Source organism: Muscardinus avellanarius, assembly GCF_963383645.1.
Source record: "Muscardinus avellanarius genome assembly, chromosome: 12".
Taxonomy (NCBI): Eukaryota; Metazoa; Chordata; class Mammalia; order Rodentia; family Gliridae; genus Muscardinus; species Muscardinus avellanarius.
In genome coordinates, this window is record NC_137798.1 from 13527115 (window position 1) to 13543156 (window position 16042).

At 45.4% G+C, this 16042-nt stretch overlaps 1 protein-coding gene across 1 annotated transcript; it reads left to right on the plus strand.

Moving 5' to 3' along the window:
• CATSPER2 (cation channel sperm associated 2) lies at positions 1-15964 on the plus strand (the record flags this gene model as incomplete). Its single annotated transcript, XM_080707034.1, has 11 exons — positions 1-145; positions 936-1109; positions 1921-1989; positions 7285-7457; positions 9795-9950; positions 10138-10262; positions 10529-10707; positions 10909-11022; positions 13764-13946; positions 14284-14451; positions 15933-15964. 11 exons carry the CDS (start codon positions 1-3, stop codon positions 15962-15964), a joined length of 1518 nt encoding a protein of 505 aa, XP_080563160.1.
• Positions 15965-16042: the final 78 nt, after the last annotated feature.

The following is a 16042-nucleotide window of genomic DNA, read 5'->3' on the forward strand; positions in this document are numbered from 1 at the left end:
ATGGCTACTACCAGCGGTACAGGGCACGTGCCGCTGCCCAGAGCCGATGCCATCCGTTCCCGTCTCATTGATACCTTCTCTCTCATCGAGCATTTGCAAGGCTTGAGCCAAGCTGTGCCACGGCATACTCTCCGGGAGATACTTGGTCAGCAGCCCATTTTTTCATTACACTAAATTGCACTAAAGGTTCCGGTCCACATCCTCCTGACTAGGAAGCAGAGAGAAAAGTATACGAGTGGAAAATTCCGCAAACATTGGGCTGGTTGCTCATTTGGAAGTTATACCAAACTTGATAAGTAATCAAGGGTTTTGTAAATAAAACTCATTGAATTCAGGAAGTAGAGGCTCTGACACTCCCTCTTAAAGCTACTAGCCTTTGGCTAGCTAGGGAAAGTTTCCACCAAAGACACTTAAAACTTTGAAGGTAGAATCTGCTGCTTTTACTTGTGGGCATGGTCAGTGTTGATTATAAGCAATGCATTAATTTTCACCTCAAACTAACAAGATTCATAATTGCTGTAAGAAGCAGCTTCAAGGCAAGCCCTTGTATTAGGAGACCCATTTTCTAATCAGCATCCTTGCCCCAAATCGGATTTTTTGTGTGTGTGTATGTGTGTGTGTGCTGCTGGGAAAATCGAACCCAGGGGCATTCTACCTCTGAGCTACACCCCCAGCTCTATTTTATTCTTTATTTTGAAACAGGGTCTCACTGAGTTGCAAAGGGCCTAAGTAGCTGAGGCTGTCCACGAACTGCGATCCTCCAGTCTCGGCCTCCCAAATGCTGGCCAAATCTGATTTTCTTTGTATTTGTCCACTATCCCTCCCCCCACCCTTTCTCTTCCAGATGAAGTCTTGGCCATACTCAGGCTGGCCTTGAACTTCAAGACCTCAGACTCTGCCTGCACCTCCCACTATTCTTTAATTTTTTGTTGCAGATCCTTCACAAATGAAGAAAGTTTTAACAGGAGATCAGCACCAGCTAGTGCGCTTCTCCATAAAGCCTCGGCATCTAGGATCAATTACACACGCCCAGCGAATGCTGAACAGGCTTCGTGTGCGCTGCAGCAAGAAGCCACCGCTTTCCTTGTGGGCTGGATGGGTCCTTGAATGTATCCTTTCAAGTCTTTTTATTCATTTATTATTTATTTATTTATTTATTTATTTATTTATTTATGGTGCTGGGGATTGAGCCAAGGGGCATTCTACCTCTGAGCTACACCCCCAGCTAGATTTTATATCATTTATTTATTTACTTATTTTATTTTTTGTGGGTCTGGGGATGGAACCCAGGGGCATTCTACCTCCGAGCTACACCCCTGCCCTATTTTTTATTATTTATTTTGAAACCGGGTCTCACTGAGTTGCAAAAGGCCTCACTAAGTAGCTGAGGCTGGCTGCGAACCACGATCCTCCTGTCTCAGCCTCCCAAGTGCTAGAGTTTCAACTGGCTTTTTATTCTTATTGTGAAACAAGGTCTCACTAAGTTGCAAAGGGCCTCACTAAGTAGCTGAGGCTGGCCATGAACCTGCCATCCTCTGTCTCAGCCTCCCAAGTACTGGGATTACAAGCGTGCACCACCAGACCTGGCTCATATTTTTATTTTGAAACAGGATCTCGCTAAATTGTGTGGGGCCTCACTAAGTAGCTGAGGCTGGCCATGAACCTGTGATCCTGGGATTACTAGTGTGCGGCCGCTATACCTGGCTTCAAGTCTGTCGTCTTTATCCATGACTATTTATCATCTGCCCAGTGACTTATTTTTTCTTCCCGTATTCCATTTTCGTCACATCTTATTGCATGGGGATGGTGCCAGGGATTGAATTCACATCTTCATGCTACAGTTTATGTTCTTGCCTTTAGTATTTCAGCTGCATAAAAAAGTCAGAACTCCACTCTGTATGTTTCCTTAAGAGAAAACAGGTCCTCTCTTCGTAAATTTCATCATCTCCCTCATCTTTTTGAATACATTTGTACTGATGGTTGAAATTGGTGAGGACTGATACTGAATGAAAGAGGAAGTGGGTAGGCGGGTGGGAGATGTTTCTACCTACCTACCCCCCCCCCCTCTCTACTGGGGTTGGAACCCAGGAGCATTGTACCTCTGAGTTACACACCCAGCCCTACTTTTCAGTCTTTTTAGTTTTTTGAAACAGGTCTCACTGAATTGTAAAGAGCTTCACTAAAAGTAGCTGAGGCTTTTCCTAAACCGCCATCCTCCAGTCTCAGCCTCCCGAATGCATTAAAAGTGTGTGTCACCACGCCCAGCTTTCTCTTTTTTTTTTTTTTTTTTTTTTTTTTTGTGTGTGTGTGTGTGTGTGTGTATGTGTTACTGGAAATTGAATCCAGGGGCATTCTACCTCTAAGTTAAACCCCAAACCCTATTTTGTTCTGTATTTGGAAACAAGGTCTCACTAAGTTGCTGAGGCTGTGATCCTCATGTCTCAGCCTCCCAGTACTGGAATTATAAATGCAAGCCACCACACCAGGCTGGTGTTTCTATTTTAAGTTTACCATTATATGTGTGTGTGGTGGAGGATACTGGGGATTGAACCTAGGGGTATTCTACCTACAAGCTATACCCCACGCCCTTTAAAATTTTTTTGTTGTTGTTTTGAAACAGTCTCATTAGGTTCCTGAAAGTTTCACTATGATTACTGAAGTTGGTTTTGAACCAGCTATTTATTTATTTATTATTATTATTTATTATTATTATTTTTTTTTGCAGTACTGAGGATGGAACCCAGCGGCATTCTACCTCCTAGGGACACCCCCAGCCCTATTTTTTTATTCTTTATTTTGAAACAAGGTCTCTCATAACAGTTGTGCATTGCCATGCCCAGCTTGTTTTATGTCTTTAAAGATTATTTGAAAGCCAGGTGTGGTGGTGCACACTTGTAATCCCAGCATTTGGAAGGCTGAGACAGGAGGATCCTGGTTCAAGGACAGCCTCAGCTACTTGGTGAGGCTCTTTGCAACTCAGTGAGACCCTGTTTCAAAATAAAGAATAAAAAATAGGGCTGGGGGTGTAGCTCGGAGGTCGAATGCCCCTGAGTTCCATCCCCAGTACCACAAAAAATAAAATAAAACAATCAGTGACAGCCTCAGTAACTTAGCAAAGCTCTCCATAATTTAGAGACTCTGTTTCAAAATAAAAAAATTGGAGCTGGGCATGGTGGCTCACACTGAAAATTCCAGTACTTGGGAGGCTGAGTCAGGAGGATTGCAGGTTCAGGCCAGTCTCAGCTACTTAGTGAGGCCCTCTACAACTTAGACTCTTTTTCAAAATAAAGAATAAAACTAGAGCTGGGGGTGTAGCTTAGAGGTAAAATGCTCCTGGGTTCTGGTACACCAAAATAAATAGGTAGGTTAAAAAAATATAGAGCTGGGCGTGGTGGCGCACACTTGTAATCCCTATACTTGGGAGGCTGGCCACGAACTCAGATCCTCCTGTCTCAGACGTTTAAATGCTGGGATTACAAGCATGCACCACCATGCCCAGCTCCCGGCTTTTATTCTTTATTTTGAAACCGGGTCTCACTAAATTCCAGAGGGCCTCACTGGCCATGAACCCAGATCCTCCTGTCTTAGCCTTTTAATTACAAGTGTATGCCATTATGCCTTGCTAAACATTATTCTACCTCTGAGCTATACCCCGAACCCTATTTTCTTATTTTTTATTTTGAAACATGGTATCCCTAAGTTTCTGGGGCCTCACTAGCCTCTGAGATTGGATGTGAATCACAGATGCTCCTGTCTCAGCCTCTCAAATATGGGGATTACAAGTGTACACCACTATGCTAGGCTTATATTAATAATTATTTGTAAGCCAGGTGTGGTGGCACATAGCTGTAATCCTAGTATTTGGGAGGCTGATACGGAAGAATCATGGGTTGAAGGTCACCGTTAGTGATTTAGTGAGGTTCTCAGCAACTTAGAGAGACCTTGTTTCTAAATAAAAAAATAAAATAGGGCTGAAGGTATATCTCAGAGGTAAAATGACCCTGGGCTCAATTCCTGGTATCACATATACACAAAAATTTGTGGTGGTGCACACTTGTAATCCCAGCATTCAGGATGCTGAGACAGGAGGATCGTGGTTTGCAGACAGCCTCAGCTACTTAGTGAGTCCCTCTGCAACTCAGTGAGACCCTGTTTCAAAAATAAAGAATAAGCCAGGCATGGTGGCACAGGCTTGTAACCCCAGCGCTTGGGAGTCTGAGACAGGAGGATTATATAGGTTTGAAGCCAGCTTCGGCTACTTAGTGAGGCTCTCAGCAACTTAGTGAGACCCCGTTTCCAAATAAAATGTAAAAATAGGTCTGAGAATATACCCCAGAGGTAGAAAAGCCCCTAGGTTCCACCCCAAGTACTTAAATAAATAAATAAATTAAATTAAATAAAGAGTAAGCTGGGCATGGTGGTGCATGCTTATAATCCCAGTGCTTGGGAGGCTGAGACAGGAGGATTGCACAGGTTGGAAGCCAGCCTCAGCTACTTAGTGAGGCTCTCAGTAACTTAGTGAGACCCCGTTTCCAAATAAAATGTAAAAATAGGTCTGAGAATATACCCCAGAGGTAGAAAAGCCCCTAGGTTCCACCCCAAGTACTTAAATAAATAAATAAATTAAATTAAATAAAGAGTAAGCTGGGCATGGTGGTGCATGCTTATAATCCCAGTGCTTGGGAGGCTGAGACAGGAGGATTGCACAGGTTGGAAGCCAGCCTCAGCTACTTAGTGAGGCTCTCAGTAACTTAGTGAGGCCCTGTTTCCAAATACAGTACAAAGTAGGTCTGGGAATATAACCCAGAGGTAGAAAAGCCCCTGGGTTCCACCCCCAATACCGCAAAAAAAAAAAAAAATAGGGCTGGGGGTGTAGCTCGGAGGTAGAATGCCCTTGGGTCCTGTCCCTAGTACCGCAAAAGAAAAAAAGGAGCAATTTTCAATTATTTTAGTTTCACTATTTAGCAAGAGATTTGTTTTGCTTTTAAAGAAAGTATACAGCTGGGTATGGCGGCACAAGCCTGTAATCCCTGTGCTTGGGAGGCTGAGACAGGACGATCCACGTTTCAAGATCAGTCCCAGCAATTTAGCGAGACCCTTAGCAACTTACCAGGACTGTACTTCAGAATAAAAAATAAACGAGGGCTGGAGGTATAGCTCAAAGGTAGAATGTCTCTGAGTTCAACCTCAGTACCTCCTCCCCCCCGGAACAAAAGTATATTTGTCTTCAAATGATTTTTTTTTTGGTGGTACTGCAGATAGAACCCAGAGGTATTATATCTCCCATCTACACCCCTAGCCCTTTTTTATTTTTTGCTTTGAAACAGGGTCTTGTTAGGTTGCTAAAAGTCTAGCTGAGTTGCTGATGCTAGTCTTGAACCTGTAATCCTCCTGTTGTAGCCTCCCAAGTACTGAGGTTGCAGGCATGCACCGCATGCTTGGCCTTTGTGTGTGTGTGTATAGTACTAGTGATTGAACCCAGGGGCAATCTACCTCCTAACTCTACCCCAGGCCTAGTGTTTTGTTCTTTATTTTGAAACAGGTTCTCACTAAGTTTCAGAGGGCCTCATTAAGTAGTTGAAGGTGACAGCAAATCTGCGACCCTCCTGTCTCAGCCTCCCAAGAACTGGGATTACAAGCGTGTGCCACCACGCTCAGCTTATTTATTTATTTATTTGTTTGTTTTAAAGCAGAGTCTTGCTAGGTTTCTAAGAGTCTCACTACTTGCTGAGGCCGTCCTCAAACCTGTGATCCTCCTGCCTCACCCTCCCAAGTACTTGGATCAAAGGTGTGTGCCACCACACCTGGCATTAACATTGTTTCTCCTTTAGCTTTTAGGTCTATTTTGATCTCAGTGGGGTTTTTTCGTAGAGTATAACATACGTCCATTAAATGTATAAAAGTGATGCAAAGCCGAGCATAGTGGGCACGCTTGTCATCCCAGCACTCGGGAGGCTGAGACCGGAGGATTGCGGTTCGCCGACAGCCTCAGCTCCTTAGTAAGGCCCTCTGCAACTCAGTGAGACCTTGTTTCAAAATAAAGACTAAAATATAGGGCTAGAGTGTAGGTTGGAGGTCAAATGCCCCTGGCTTCCATCCCCAGACCTGCAGAGTAAATAAATAAATAAATATTTTAAAATGGTGAAAGGTTTTTAAAGATAAAGACAATGAATTGAGGAAGAGCAATTAGCAAATAATAGCAGGTTCTAGAGAGAAAGTATTGTATTAAATTTGCTTTGCAGAACAAAGTCAATTTTTGTCAGAGGAGGAGAAATAAAGCTAACAAGTAAAGGACCAACTGATTTCATATTATAACTGAATTTGCCCCATAAGTCTGGCTTCTTGTTTCTGTAGCCCTCATAAAGTTCTTTTCCTACCTTTTCATTCTTGTGTGTGTGTGTGTGTGTGTGTGTGTGTGTGCGTGTGTGTGTGATACTGGGGATGGAACCTAGGGGCATTCTACCTCCAAGCTACACCCTAGCCCTATTTTATTTTCATTTTGAAACAAGGTCTCTCTAGGTTGATGAGAGTCCCACTACTTGCTGAGACTGTCTTCGAACCTATGATCTTCCTGCTTCAGCCTCCCAAGTACTATAATTACAAGCACGCACCACCACGCCTAGCTTACGTTTCATTTTAGTCTCGAAACCCAATTGCTTTCTTGTGAACTTTGAGACTGATCTAACAGCAATGATGGGTAGAGTTACGAACCTCCTTAGTTGCTGTGTGACCCCAGAGTGGGCAGAAAGTGACTTGCAGCTGTTAGACACATTAGTATTAACAGAAGATGAGTTGTGGCTGTTCTTCACGGTCAGTTCCATCCTCTCCTGTATTTCACAGGTTGAAGCAACAGTATTAAGAGGAGAAACTTGCTGGGCGTGGTGGCGCACGCCTGTAATCCTAGTACTTGGGAGGCTGAGACAGGAGGATCGCAGGTTCACGGCCAGCCTCAGCAACTTAATGAGACCCTGTTTCAAAATAAAAAACAAAAAGGAACCTGGCCACAGTGGTGCACACCTGAATCCTAGTACTTGAGAGACTAAGAAAGGAGGGTAGAGGCTCAAGGGCAGTTTCGGCAACTTAGCAAGACTGTTTTATATAAAAAGGGCTGGGAGTATACCTCGAAGGTAGAATGCTCCTGGGTTCAATTCCCAGCCCCCCCCCCCATAAGAGAAACTCAAAGTCGAGTGGAATCGTAGCGGACACAGGTGTGCCGTATAATGAGCATTCTCCATCACTAAGCTGGACCTCAATTTGTGTTCCTCTTCTGTTTTACCCTTACAGAATTGCTGGACTCCACAAATTCCAGTCTGTTTATAGTGAAGCTGATTTTGGAAGTGGCAGATTGGTTTATCCTGTTTATTTTCGTCTTGGAGATCCTTCTTATGTGGCTGTCCAGCTTTTTTCTTTTCTGGAAGAATGCCTGGAATGTTTTTGACTTTCTTGTTACCTTATTGGTAAGGATAGGTATCCCAATGATTAGTTAATGGAATGAGGAATATGCCTAGGTGAATCAAAATAACCAGAGAACAGAATGAAACACATAGAAATTTACCTCATTTCCTTTTTTGATTTTCCCCCCTAAAACTAAAAGTTAATAATTGCAGAATTGTTTGTATTAGGATCAAAGTATAATCTAACCACAGCATCAGTCCTAACAATAACACCTGCCATTTACTAAGTACTTACACAAAGTGCCAGGCTCACGCCAGGTGTGGTGAGACACACCTGTAATCCCAGTACTTGGGAGGCTGAGACTGGAGGATCGCAGGTTTGTGGCCAGCCTCTGCAGCTTGATGAGACCCCATTTCAAAATAAGAGATGAAATAGAAGCCGGGCATGGTGGTGCATGCTTATAATCCCTGCGCTTGGGAGGCGGAGACAGGAGGATCGCGCAGGTTTGAAGCCAGCCGCACTGGTTTAAGAGACCCTGTTTCCAAATAAAAAAAGGATAAAAATGGGTCTGGGAGTGTAGCCCAGAGGTAGAAGGGTTTCCAGGAACCCCAGTACCACCAAAAAAAAAAAAAAAAAAAAAAAGAGATGAAACAGGGTTGGGGTGTAGCTCAGAGGTTAAATGTACCCGCGTTCAATCCCCAGTACCACAAACCAAAACAAAACAAAGTGCCACACACTGTTTTCATGTTTTACATAGATTATCTCATTTTTGCTCCTAAACGCCTCAGTGAGATAAGCACTAATATTTATCCATGTATTTATTTGTTTATTTATTTTTTGGTGGTACTGGGGTTCCTGGAAGCCCTTCTACCTCTAGGCTACACTCCCAGACCTATTTTTTACATTTTTATTTGGAAACAGGGTCTCCTAAGCCAGCGCGCGCGGCTGGCTTCGAACCTGCGTGATCCTCCTGTCTCTGCCTCCCAAGCGCGGGGATTACAAGCGTGCGCCACCACGCCCGGCTATTTATTTATTTTGATACTAGAGATTGAACCAGGGGCATTCTACCTCTGAGCTACACCCCAGCCCTTTTTATTTTTATTCTGAAAGAGAGTCTCACTAAGTTGCTGAGACTGGTGTTGAACCTGCAATCCTTCTGTCTCAGCCTCCCAAGTACTAGAATTACAGGCATGATCCCCCACACCCTACTTTATCCCATTTATTTATTTGCGGGTCTGGGGATGGAACCCAGGGGCATTCGAGCTCCGAGCTACAGCCCCTGCCCTGTTTTTTATTCTTTATTTTGAAACCAGGTCTCACTGAGTTGCAGAGGGCCTCACTGAGTAGCTGAGGCTGTCTGCGAACCTCGATCCTCTGGTCTCAGCCTCCCGAATGCTGGGTTTATAAGCATGCACCACTGCTACAGCATCTCGTGCAGGTCTTAAGCAAAAGCTCGACCAGGGGACTCGCAAAAGCCTAAGTCCCCTATGAGTATGAGCATCTCCTTGTTCAAAAAATTATTTTAAGATTATTTAAATTAATATGTATAATTAGAATTTTATGGATAAACATTATAAATAATGGGCAGTGGCATATGAAAGACTGAGTCAACAAAGATCTTTTTTTTTTTCCCCAAGGATAAAATTTGGGTCAACATATAAGATTAAGTTCAAGCTGACCTTGTGATACGAGGCAAAGCATACATTCTATGATTTATTAACTGTCTGGCACCCTGCCCTGAAGTCTGTTAAAGACTTTTTCTGTCCTTGAAGTTTTCTGCTTGCATGACTGTGGTTTTGTCTATCCTGCCAAAAAAGAAAAGTATAAAGATTGTAACAAATCCTAAATAAAGTGGGAGAAGCTTGCATCTGGTCTCCTGTGTCAGAGTCTTCCCTCATTCTCGACCCCCAACTCTTCTCTCACCAACAGACGACCCCCAACTCCTGCTAGGGCTGGACCCCTGCACACCACCACGCCCGGCTATGTATTTATTTATTTATTTATTTATAGTACTTGGGGATTGAACTCAGGGGCATTCTACCCCTGACCTACACCCCCACCCTCAGTCCTGTTTTATTTTATTTTTGATGCAGGATCTCACTAGGCTGATGGGTCTCAGTGCTTCCTGAGGCTGTCCTCAAATCTGTGATCCTCTTGTCTCAGGCTCCCATGTACTGGTATTAAAAATACATGCCACCTTCTATCTTTTTTTTTTTAATAACTAAAAGAGTTGAGTGCCGAGTTTAATTTAGTGCGGAAAGGCTGAACAGGAAACGACACCCCCCCACCCCGGGAATGCTATTCAAGGGACAATGGCCGGGGAGCTGTGCCGAGGCTGGGTGAGGAGGGAGCCACTGTGTGCTGTCGGGTGTATCTGATGCGTCCTCTCTTCCCCACAGTCTGTCCTTCCTGAAATTGTGGCGTTGGGCGGGGTAGCACACCAGGCTGTGTGGCTCCGGCTGCTGAGGATCTGCCGGGTCCTGAGGTCTCTCAAACTCTTCAAACGGTTTCCTCAAATCCGAGTTATTATTTTGGCCCTGGCCAGGGCCCTCAAGGTGAGTGACTGTTGCAGCTAAAGTGGGTGGGGGAGGTGAATAAGCATGGAGATTCATGGTTACGGTGGAACAGGAGGTCCTGTGAGTGGTGGAGTGGGCTGGGGTAGGCTGCGGGGGGGGGGGGGGGACGGCTGCTGGTGGAGGCCGGCCTCGCCTGCCCGCCTCTGACTTGAGATCATGGTCCTAGAGCATGACCTTCCTCCTGATGCTGCTGCTCATCTTCTTCTACATCTTTGCCATGACTGGGATCTACTTCTTTAAGGAGTACACGCGTTCCACCCGCCAGGACCTGCAGTTCAACATGTTCTTCTCGTAGGCGGGGCTGGGGACGCCTGGGCCAGGGGAGAGGAGAATTTGGGGTTGATACTGGAAAGGTCATCCAAAGGATGGCGATACAGAAAGAATAGTATGTTTTGAGAAATTGGAATGGAACACAATTAAAAATTAGGGCAGAGGGTGTAGCTTGGAGGTAGAATGCTCCTGGGTTCCACCCCCAGACTCGCAAAAAAACAAGTCAGAATAGTCCAGTCTCTGAGGCTGGGTCTTTGCCTCTGGCCGCTCACACCCCTTTTCTTCAGGGACATGATGAATTCCTTAGTGACGGTGTTCATCCTCTTCACCTTGGATCACTGGTATGCGCTGCTTCAGGATGTCTGGAAGGTGCCCAAAGTCAGCCACGTCTTCAGCAGTATCTATGTCATCCTTTGGTTACTGCTCGGCTCCATTATCTTCCGAAATATCATAGTAGCCATGATGGGTGAGTATAAAGGAGAGGCCACTTGCTGGGAGGAGGGGTTGCAAAGAAGCTTTAAGATGGGACTGGTGGCGCATGGGGAGAGAGAACGCATCGCAGCAGGAAAGCTTGGATCCTGGACTGGAATTTCTTCTCATCTCTCCCGACTTGAGCCCTTTCCCTAGTCTCCGCTGTCCTCTAAGTCCTGATGGCCCTTTGGGGCAGTTACCAACTTCCAGAATATCCGGAACGAGCTGAGCGAAGAGATGACGCATCTGGAGGTTCAGCAAAAAGCTGACATATTCAGGCAGCATATTATCCAGAGGTCTGCTTCCCATTGTGTGAACCCAACTATGTTTCTGTCTCACTTCATCCTGTTTTCACTCCTTGGCATGGACCTGACTTTCCCCCTTAGGAGACTATTTGTCCCCAGAGTTAAGAATTCCCTAGCTCAGTCGGGCATAATGGTGCACACTTGTAATCCAGCATTCTGGAGGCTAAGACCGAAGGATCGCGGTTCACGGACAGCCTCAGCTACTTAGTGAGGCCCTCTGCAACCCAGTGAGCCCCTGTTTCAAAATAAAGAATCAAAAAGAGGGCAGGGGGTGTAGCTCGAAGGTAGAATGTTCCTGGGTTCCATCCGCAGTACTGCAAAAAAAAATATATATATATATGTATATATATAATTCCCTAGTTCTAGTAGAGCGTCTGATTCTTTAGTCACTGTGAGGGTTCCCCTGTTCTTTTTATCCCTTTGCCACAAGTTTTTATTCCCATTTTTTAAATTAATGGCCTGAATTCTTTTTCTTTTCTCTTACTGCACTTCTGTTTAAGTATAGATTTCTTCACGGCTTTTGCTTATTTTGTTTTGTTTTGTAGGAAGCGTGGCCTGTCCGGTGATGCCCTGAGGTCAAGCCTGAGCAAAATTATGGATGACAGGTCAGGAGGGTGCATGTGAACTGGGATGAAAACATCAAGGAAGACAGGGTGGGGGATCAAAGATCAAAACTGACTTGAGAGAGAACCCACTCACTCAGTAACTGTAATGATTAGTTCAGTGGCGGCCCCCAAAATTATATGCCCATATCCTCATTCTCCAGATCCTTGAGAGTGTGGTTTTATTTGGAAAGAGGGTCTTTGCAGATATGATTAAGGATCTTGAGATGTGATCATTCTGGATTATTCAGGTGGCCCTAAATTCAGTGACAAGAGTCCTTCCTTATAAGAAACAGAAGCCCGGCGTGGTGGTGCACACTAGTAATCCCAGCATTCGGGAGGCTGAGACAGGAGGATCGTGCAGGTTTGAAGCCAGCCTCAGCTACTTAGTGAGGCCCTCTGCAACTCAGTGAGACCCTGTTTCAAAATAAAGAATAAAAAATAGGGCTGGGGGTTTAGCTTGGAGGTAGAATGCCCCAGTACCAAAAAAAAAAAAAACAACAAACCCCCCCACACACATACACAAACAAACAACCCCCCCCTCCAAAAAAAAAAACCCAGAGGACACTTGGACAGAGGTGATGTGAAGCTGGAGATGGAGACTGGAGTGATGCAGCCATAAGCAGGAAGCTGCGGAAGCGCAGCAGTGCCGGACGGAGGATGCCTCTCGGTCCACTCCCCAGTACCAAAAAAGAGTAACACGTGAGCAAAGACTCGCAGGAGGCGAGCAGGTCTGCAGTGGCTGTCGATGGGCAGTGTTGGAGGCTGAGGGCCAGCTGGTGCAAAGGCCCTGAGGTGGAGCATGTCTGCTGTGCTTGGGGGACAGCAAGGAAGCCAGTGTGACGAGCAGAGTGAGCAGGGAGAGGGACCGAGGTGAGGTCACAAGATAATGGGACGGGACTTGAATGCAGGGATGTGAGCAGTCCCTGGAGGAACTTGGACTTCCATTTGGAGGGATGTGGGGAGCAGGGCAGAGGAGCCACACCAAGTGACCTACATTTCAGAGTCCCTCTGTCACTGTGTTGTGACAGACTAAAGGGAAGGAGCAGAGAGAACAGCCACGCGTGGCACTGCTCTCCAGGAAAGAGATGATGATGTCTCAGAGCAGGGCTGGACCAGTGAATTAGCAAGAAAAGTGTGTGTGTGTGTGTGTGTGTGTGTGTGTGTGTGTGTGTGTTTCACTGGGGATGGAACCGAGGACATTCTACCTCTAAGCTACACCCCTGCCCGATTTTATATTTATTTATTTATTTATTCATTTATTTATTTATTTATTTATTTATTTATTTATTTGTGGTACTGGGGTTCCTGGAAGCCCTTCTACCTCTGGGCTACACTCCCAGACCTATTTTTACATTTTTATTTGGAAACAGGGTCTCCTAAGCCAGTGCGCACGGCTGGCTTCGAACCTGAGCGATCCCACTGTCTCTGCCTCCCAAGTGCAGGGATTACAAGCGTGCGCCACCATGCCCAGCTTTTATTTTTATTTTGAAACAGGGTCTTGCTAGGTTGACGAGAGTCTCACTACTTGCTGAGACTGTCCTCAAACCTGTGATCTGTCTGTCTTGGCCTCCCAAGTACTGGGATTATAAGTGTGCACCACCACGCTCAGCTAAGAAAAACATTTCAAAGGCAGAACCAACAGGATTTTGTGTGTGTGTGTGTGTAGTACTAGGGATGGAACCCAGGGGCTTTCTACCTCTGGGCTACACCCCCAGACCTATTTTTAAATACTTTATTTGGAAACAGAGTCTCACTAAGTTGCTGAGAGCCTCACTACGTAGCTGAGGCTGGCTTTGAACCTGTGCGATCCTCCTGTCTCAGCCTCCCAAGTGCTGGGATTACAAGCGTGCGCCACCATGCCTGAGTCTTCCCACAGGATTTCCTGATGAACTAGATCTGAGAAGGAAGAAAGGGTTGAGAATGATGCCATAGGAATGACTGAGATTGGAAATGTCAAAGCTTAGAATTTGGGAGTAGTGTGGATTTTGTAGCCTGAAGTCCCAGCTTTTAGGGGATGGCCAAGGACGGGACCAGAATGACGAGTAATCTAGTGATAGCTCATGAATGTATTTGAAGTAATAAAATATCTCACTTCACATGCAGAAATGCCAGTCAACAGAGGGAATCTTCATACTTGGAAGGTTCTGAAGAAGAGCAAGAGTCCACTGCTGGGGAAGAGGAAGAGGAAGAGGAAGAGGAAGAGGAGACATCTCCATTAGAAACAAAAGAATCCCCGCTCAAGACAGAGGAGCGCCCAGCTTCTCCCTCTGCCTCCTCGACCGCCTCCACCTCTTCCGCAGAATCCAAATATTTGGATACTACTGGTGAGCAGAAGGGTTTCTCCTCTTAAAGTGAGGCTCCTGTTTTCTACGAGACATTTCCATCTTAAAAGGAACTTTCCTACTGTCTCTATATTCCATCTCCTCCACCAGTCTGGTTTTCTGACCTTAATTCATTTCTTTGTACTTCTTAATTTTCTCCGTGATTCTCTTTTACTTTGGATAAGTGCGGCTCACGGTGACAAGCGGCCTTTTAGTGATGTACCTTTACCCGCCCAAGTTTTCTCCATCTCCTGCTTTCTAGCCACAGCATGGGATTTATCAGCTCTTCCCCAACGTCCAGCAACCTAGACATATTTCTAAGGAGCGTTCCTCCCTACAGATAAATTGGACTGGGAGACTCTTATACACCAGAATCTAGCCGGGCTGATGGAGATGGACCCGGATGACCGCGTGGTGTGGCCCAGAGATTCCCTCTTCCGTTATTTCGAGTTGCTAGAAAAGCTTCAGTATAACCTAGAGGAGCGTAAGATGTTGCAGCAGTTCGCAGGTACGGCGTTGGGGAGTCCTTGCGTGTAGTATGAATGACTGGGAGGACAGGGAAGGTGCCCCCTATCTTAGCGCCTCAGTCCCTCAGTTTCTTCCTTGTGCCTATAAAAGGAAAATTCTTGCTTTGCTATGTCACATTCTGGGTATGTATCCTAATTGTCTCTAATTTACAGAGAACCTAGATAATTCTGTTTGTCCAGCAGGGGACGCCCATATCCTGTGAGGTTTGAGAGCTTGTTTCCCAAGAGTCCAATTCCCGTTGCTGGGAATTAATACAAAGTGGGCTTTGCTGGTTTGAACAGCTCACTCTCTTCTCTATACATTCTTTCTCCTTGGAGGTCATCTTATAAAGTGAGCTCAGGCTCACTTCCGAAAACTATGAGGATTAGAGCAAAAAGCCCAGATGGACCCACTGCCATGGTCCCAAAAGAAGTGTTATGAAATAGACTTTTCCTGCCGGGCATGGTGGTGCAGGCTTGTAATCCCAGCATTCAGGAGGCTGAGACAGGAGGATTGGAGTTCGAGGACAGCCTCAGCTACTTAGTGAGGCCCTCTGCAACTCAGTGAGACCCTGTTTCAAAACATAAAGAATAAAAGAAAGGGCTGGAAGTGTTGCTTGGAGGTAGAATGTCTCTGGGTTCAACCATCCCCTGTACTGCAAAAAATAAAAACTTATAAACTTTTCCTCTCAAGCCCTTGCGTCAGTCTAGGTGGAGAGAAATACATGACTTAAATAGCAGAGTTTGATATAAGCTGAGAACTACCTTCTCAGAATTGTTTTCCTGTACTTCACCACTTAGAGATTAATTTGAATTAATGAGATTTCCCTCTGAAATTAAAAAACACACACACAAGGAAGAGTTAGGGACAGGGTGTTTTGGTTTTTTACAATTTAGTGTGGATTAGTGTCATCTCTGTCTTCCTTAAACCTTATGAGAAATGAGAATCAACCTAATGTGAAAATAAAAACTCCTCTCTTAAATTAGAGGTGTGTGTGTGTGTGCGTGCATGCATGTGTGTGTGTGCGTGCATGTGTGTGTGCGTGCGTGCGTGCGTGTGTGCATGCGTGCGCGCGTGTGCGTGCGTGTGCGTGTGTGTGCGTGCGTGCGTGCGTGTGTGTGTGTGTGCGTGTGTTGGGCAAGGAGGGCAACAAGAGGAATTCATAACAGGGAACAAGGAGTTCAAGGTGGGCCATTCAGGCCAGGCTCCACCCACACCGTTGCCTGGAGTTGACCTTGCTCTTCCCAGCCTTCCTCAGCCCCGCCTTCCCACTAGATCTCTGGAGAGAACAGAACGGAAAGGAGAAGGCACAAGGGGGCTTCTTTAATCTTAATTGATTTATCTGTGGCAAAGACAACACAGATTCTTATGGCTTAAAGATTAGTCAAGATTTCTGTGGGAACCTAGAGCTCAGAAAAGCCAGGTCTTCACTAAATATGTCTATGTTCTGAGCGCCCCAGCCTCACATCTGTTTCTTTACAGTGCAAGCACTGATGAGCTTTGAAGACAAGTAAAGCCCTTGACGGATGGCTTCAATATCTTTGGGCCCAGCAAAGGAGGATGAAGCGGATAGTTGGATATAGAGAATTAAA